The sequence below is a fragment of the Strongylocentrotus purpuratus genome, unplaced genomic scaffold, assembly GCF_000002235.5.
Source record: "Strongylocentrotus purpuratus isolate Spur 01 unplaced genomic scaffold, Spur_5.0 spur5_scaffold_12, whole genome shotgun sequence".
Classification (NCBI taxonomy): domain Eukaryota; kingdom Metazoa; phylum Echinodermata; class Echinoidea; order Camarodonta; family Strongylocentrotidae; genus Strongylocentrotus; species Strongylocentrotus purpuratus.
This window is the reverse complement of record NW_022145597.1, coordinates 33,299,169-33,306,170: the sequence shown is the minus strand read 5'-3', so window position 1 is coordinate 33,306,170 and position 7,002 is coordinate 33,299,169. Positions and strand designations below refer to the sequence as shown.

Genomic DNA, 7,002 nt, shown 5'->3' with positions numbered 1-7,002 from the left:
GGGGCAAAAAAGAAAGAAAAAAATTTGTAGAGCGAAATATCGGTCGGGGCGATTTTCAAATTTCAGGCTTCTTCACCCCCCTATTGTTAAATCCTGGATCCGCCACTAACCTTGATAACTTGGCTAATATGACGTCACAATTCGGTACTATAGGTGGAGGCGCGATTGCTCAGTGGTAGAGCAGGGGTCTCATTCACGAAAGAACATAAAAAAACAAACTTAATTTGTACATTATTATGACTTTGGTTTGATACGAAATTATTTGCACTATGTTGATTTTAAAAAAAAATTAACTGCAAAGTGTGCAATAAATTATAGCTTTAGGGATTATGACCGATAGGCCAGTGATCTATCTGTTTATTTGGGATATTTCAGATTTTTCAAGTCTTAATATAACAACGGCGTTCAGTTTTGCTACGTTTGGATTCATTTATCAGCAGATACGTTCCCCCAATTTATCTTCATCAGTCCAATAACCTTTCGGAATAATTTATCAACACGTGCTTTCAAATTTAAAGGAGTATCTTTCAGTCACAAGATCCATAATTAGTTGTTTACTTTCACAACGACCGCTTAATTGGTGGTTTTGATTTCCGCAGTACTTGAAAGTAAGTGATCCGAGAGATAAACACAAATTGGGAATTGCTTATCTTTTTTCTTCTTCTTTATATTTTGAAACACTCTTGTATACACTCGTGTGTGTACACATTGCGTTTATACATAGATACGAAAACAACACAGAATGAATTCACATAGAAATTGTCGTTATTATGATTATTATTATTATCATTTTTATTACTTGATAAGAACTTCTGAATGCCAAAACGTCTGATAGGTTGTTTATATCAATAATAAGCCATATAAATAAACCCATTTCGTAACTTTTGATGTATATTGTCTCATTTTACATCATTATAATAAGAGGAAATGATAAGATATCCTATCGCATGTAAAACACTAGAACGACCAGGAAGCGCAGTAACCAATTTTTATATTTTAATGGAATATTTGCAAGACTATGGAAATCTACCAAACGTATTTTTGAAGTAACCACTTTGCGAAATGTTTTTACTTCAAAAGTTGACAATATATCCCACTACTCTGTTGATATTCGTTTTTGTGTTTATGCTGCATCACAATACCTAGTAGGCCTATATATGTTAGGCTTTGCATTGAAGTTAATGTTGTTAATTCGATATAGAATTTGCTTGAAATAACTATTGAACTTTGTTAATTATAAGAAGATTTTGCACCTAATGTTTTGGCTTGCGTTTTTCAAAGTATTCGTAAGATTTTGTAAATATCACTAAAGGATTTCTTTTAACTATTGACGTTAGAAACTATTTTGTTTTAAAGATCTTCAAAATTTCAAGAGTAAATGGAGAATTTTATTATTTTGTAAATCAAATAAACATTCCCTGTACATCTAAGAAACATTAGTAATATTAGTCATTGAATCTTAGATACAGTTTCTAAATGGTCCTTCTTTGATTCTGTGAGGCTTGTTTCTTTCGTGCCCATGGTGATCGCATTGGAGTTAACCTCTTTGAAGGCACGCCCCCTTTGGCAGCATCGGCCACGCCTCTCTTTGATCCTATCACGTATGTCCTTCAAGTATGGTCGAAAGTTTGGTTGCATTAAGCCGTAGATGATCGGGTTTAAACACAGACCAACACACTCCAGGAGAGAGGCGACGTGAGATGCCGTGAATACCTTGCGGAAATTCTGCGGCGCGCAAAGGCTTAGCCAGAGATATACTGCGTAAAAGACTCCATAGTTGAGCGCGAAGACAAGGGCGATGATGAGGATGGATTTGAGCACCGCGAGGTTACGTTTGAGCATGCGCGACTCCAGGCCGTTTGAGGAGGAGGAGGAGCCGCGTAGGGAGGAGGCCTTACTGAAGAGACTGCATAGAATGGTAACATAGCAACAAGCAATGACCATCAGTGGCAGGACGTAGGAGAAAATACAGGAGATGATGATGGCGAGAACGAAATCATGGAAGGTGAAAGCTTCGTAGGTGGATTCGGTCAATTCACCAGCGTATATTGGAGTACAGACTGCAAAAGATACTGTGGGGGATGAAAGTTGATAAAACTGAGTTAGAGTATGTTTGAGATTGGAGTAGTCAGGGCGATTGAGAAAGGAGTTTGGGAACATGTGATTACTGTGTGTATTTCAGAAGAATAAAAAGAGCTAGAGACAGGAAAACATAAAGGTACAGTACAGAGTGAGTGAGTGAGACGAGAGGAAAAAATGGAAGAAGAGGGAGAGGGAGAGAGAGAGAGAGAGAGAGATGTGAAAGGAGGCGGGTTAGACAGTGACATTGTTAGGATAGAGTGAGAGCGAGAGATAGAGATAGAGAGAGAGAGAGAGAGAGAGAGAGAGAGAGACTAATGCTAATAACTAAGGATGGTGATAAAGAGAGAGGGAGAGGTGGGAAGAGAGAAGAAAACAGAGTTAGTACTAGATAGGTATAAATACAGGGAGAGAGAGAGAGAGAGAAGCAAACACAGAGAAAAGATGGCATACACGAGGACATGTAGATACATGTAATATAATACTTCGATAAAATAAAGATAAAAAGCGTTACGAACTACAAATTTGCGTAACGTGGGCACATCCATTGAGAGGCCCTCCCAACTTTTGGGTGGGAGGCGAGGGGCATCGTCTTATGTGGTGGATGAAATTCGAATCAATAGAGCAACTGATAAAAAAGTGATGGTGTTGAAGACAGCCTTATCATCTGCTTTTCACTTTCCTTTCCACTTTTCTTCTCCTTCTCATTTTTCTTTCTCTTATTTCTTGAAGTTTCTTTCCCTCTCCTTTTCTTTCTGCTTCTTCACTTCATACGGATTAAAAACACGATGTTAGCTAGAAATACGGAGCAAGTTGTAATTGTAACAACCACAAAATAACAATTTTTTTTTTTAAATTAATAATAAAAAAAATAAAAAAATCAACAGTGGACACTTTCCTTCGCGTCTGTGATGTCTATGAATATTGCACACTTACCGAACCACGCTACGACTCCGATGATGAAAGCAAACTTGACGGTCCGGAATCGTTTAAACCTAAATGGATGAACGATAGCTAGATATCGATCAAAGGCTAAGGCACAAAGCATCGCACATGTTGCATTGGTTAGCACCTGTAAAAGAATTTGGGGAGAAAGGATCTCACCATCTTCAAAAGGAATAATATATATATATGCTTTTTTAGCAGTTAGGTAAAAAAGAAGATCCTCAAACAATCATCTTAGGCATATGGACTGTACGACACTTGATCCACGTCATTTGTCTATGCTCACCGAATTCCTAAGTTCAAACATAATCTAAAACCCTAATGCATCAACCCTAACCTTTGTTGAACGTAAGCACGGATCAATTGTCGGGTCACCAGCACATGAGAGGAATTGAAAGTAAATTGTCACCCATTTACAGAAACTGGAAGACATCTTTGTCAAAACATGTTGATATACGTTTTTATATTTTAATTTGGGTGCCAGTACTTTATTCAAAGCCTGGTATTCACCTTAAAGAGAGAAATTCCTTGTAAACAAACGAATATGTCGTGAGGGTATTTTGATTTAAACAAAATGTTTAGATCTGATTCAAGGTGTATGGATGCAGTAGCGTGGTACAGACTAGAGCAGATATTAACATGTTACAATATGGCATATTTCACAGGGTGATGCATTACAAAAATGGCAATACATAATTTTACACGTTCTGGTACTATATCGTAAGATCGTCTCTAAATATACGGAAAAGGAATTGACGTCTTACACTAAGAAGAGAAAAGTATGTTTCAAAGTATAGTAGAATCAAATATTAAACTTGGGTAACAGACTATAAAATCAGAAGAAAGCGCCTTAAACGAGCTATTCATTGTGTTCAGTTGCTGTAATTGCCGTATCAATACCTGATGATTGTTTCAGTGTGTTCTAAAATCGGTCCAGTTTATGTTGCTTCATTGTGTGTACGTGTGCATACTTTCACAATGTTTTATACCTTGCTTATATGGAAACATCAAGGTCATTAACCCAATGCACCCTGCTAAACGGTTTTCTACTCTGACCGAATTCATAACTTCAGTTCTAGACCAAAGACTTTACCGAACCCAAATCCTAAACCTAACCTATATCTTTGATGCAATCAAGTTTGGAGGAGTTCCACATGATCTAATGGCGGAGCACCTGTGTATTTACCAGATGGAAGTAGACGCTCACTGAACGTGGTATCACGGACTTTGCCATCCCTGAGACACCACGAGCGTATTCAGCGACGTCGGTTATTGATGCCATGATGAGGAAGATGATGTCCGTGATGCAGATATTGGCCGCATAGCAGTTGGGAACAGTTCTCATTGTCTACCAATACGAATAAAAAGAACAGCGATCTTTAGCATCGACGTTATCGATACCGATTATGACTCTCCTCCTCTTCGCCCTCCTCCTCCTCCTCCTCCTCATCATCATCAATATCATCATCAGTGTCATCGCCATCACCTTCATCATCAGTATCATAATCATCATAATTATTATCATAATCATCATCATTATCTTCATCATCATCTTCATCACCTTCATCACCTTCATCATCTTTATCATCTTCATCATCATCATCATCATCATTAACCATAACAGCAACAGCAACATCGCTAATCGTGGCCATTCTATGAAATAACTGTTCAAATGAATATTCATTCGGCATCTGTCCCTCTCGAAAGACAAAAGGAATAAAGCTTAACCAAATGATTGTCTGTAGGTATAGTTGTCCGGCCGAGCTTTGCTGTCTAAGATCAGTGTTGACCGGACACAATCCTGATCCACTCGACATCAATAATTCTCAATCATACAGCCATAGAAGTAATGCTGATAGTATATCCTACCTTATAAGCCACTATGATGTAAAGAACAAGGAGATTGGTCACGAACCCGATCACGATGATGATGACGAGTAAGGGTAAGGCGACAATATAGAAGTCGTGAACGTAGTCGCAGTCGGCTGGACGATAACCACACGACGACATATTGGTCATATTTCGCTGACTTCCCATGCCCATGGGCGGTGGGTACGGTAAACGCATCATTTTATTCTAATATATTTCTAAACCTCGAAACCTCGATAGGTTGAAAGTGATACTAGTGTACACATTGATTTACACTCGAAAAGCGTTTTGTAACTATTGGAAAAGTCGCAACAATTATCACACAAGTGTCAATTGTATTCTCAACCGAGTGACCCCTCCTCAATATGTCTCCGTAGGATACGAACACATTGTATGTATGAAATTGATTATCATTCCTTCCTTTTTTAGATGAAAAACAAACTGAGTTCAAACTCGTTGATATAGTGGTGTTGCTGTTACTATTGTTGCTGATGAGGATGCTATATGGTCGTCTGTGGATATTAGCAATTTCTCCACAAATAAATAAATGAAAGCGCTTGAAAGCTAGGAGCTACAAGAAGACGATTCTTCTTGTTAAGTGCCTCTAGATCTGTGCCTGTAGCAAAGTTTTTTGCATGATATTCTCATCGGCGGGTTTTTCAAATTAAAAGTGGTCTCGGGTTACCTGCATAATACCCGCTTAAGTGTGAAGTTATGTCACAAACGTCAACATAAGATGACTGTATAATGGATCACAGTTGACCAGCAAAAATTCTAAGTTATCGAGCTATAGGCCGTTGCTATAGTATTATTTCATTATCAGGGTGCTGATGATATGCCCTTGATTTTTCGATGTTTAATGTTACATACCACTCATAATGAAATATTTCGTATTCTAGTAGTGCATGTCGCCTCTTAATGTATCTGCTTTGGAAATAGTGAGGAAATTGAATTACAGTTCTTTCTCGTAGCCTCGGTACCCATTATTACCAAACGGTGTATTTCAGGAAATGCTGCCAGGTACCCATTTTACACTTCCATGAGTTGCAACAACTAACGATAGACAGTTTTTCTAAGGACAAGACTAAGTCGATATTCAAACCCATGACCTTTTCATCCATGGTCAAGTTAAATGAACCACTAAACCGAGGTGCCCCATTTGCATGGAATCACGTGATTAATCACATGACTCGCATCCATCTGAACTTGACCAGTTTGCAAAATATGCATTCTTACCCTTCATGGCACATCCCTATGCCTGCCCATATGCTGTATCTTACATGTGATCAACATACTCAAGCATTGAACTTGTAAATGATTCCTCAACTTAAGAGATAGAAGACACTTTTTCATTGTTCACATTCGAAGAATGGCAAGTAGCTAGGTTTCTTTTTTTCCTCTTTCATATACCTCAGTAGTTCATTAAATGTTCTCAATTTCAGCGCTGTAGACTTTTCAAAGTGATGATATTGTGTCTGATATTTTGGACAAAGAAATTTCCCTTTTTCGGTGTAAAGCCACAATCATGCTCTGGCCATAATATCTCCTCGGTCAGTTTTCTACTCTTACCGAATTCACAAACTTCAATTATGGAAGAAATAAGAGATATAATGTAATAGGAATAGATATATTAATAGAAGATAGTCTTTTTCGAGGTTCCTTTAATTGCATGGTTTGGTGAGAAATTGTCCAAGGAAAACAAACATCTTTATAGACAGGTGGTCGCTAAAGTCGTTTCACAATGTTTGTTATTCTTTCATAAATAAAAAAAAACTTTGTTTTTACAGAGAATAGAGATGTTGCTATACGGTACTCCATGGAGGCCACACATCCCTTATCGATGACGTCGACCCAAACTTTGAAAACGATCTCGACACCGCCAATGAGGTCGAAGTCGTTGACGACGAGATGAAGGCATCTTTGACATCCCCCCCCGGCGTTCAGAATTTTCTCGGCGTTGGTTATGATATCATCGATGAAACTCCAGAAAGTGGAGAAATCCACAACGGTGGCGTTGACCCAGGACTCAAGGTTATGATTGCTAATTTTTTCTTTTTTTTTCTTTCCTTCTCAATATCTTCTTGTCCACCACAAATATATGTTGGCCAC

The 7,002-nt window shown here is 38.1% G+C and overlaps 1 protein-coding gene across 1 annotated transcript; it reads right to left on the bottom strand.

Moving 5' to 3' along the window:
* Positions 1–284: 284 nt before the first annotated feature.
* Positions 285–5,502, bottom strand: LOC115918122 (G-protein coupled receptor 54-like). Its single transcript, XM_030982476.1, has 4 exons — positions 4,894–5,502; positions 4,211–4,372; positions 3,016–3,151; positions 285–2,072 (listed from the first exon to the last, which is right to left on the bottom strand). Exons 1-4 carry the CDS (start codon positions 5,092–5,094, stop codon positions 1,450–1,452), a joined length of 1,122 nt encoding a protein of 373 aa, XP_030838336.1. The 5' UTR covers positions 5,095–5,502; the 3' UTR covers positions 285–1,449.
* Between the last annotated feature and the right edge of the window lie 1,500 nt (positions 5,503–7,002).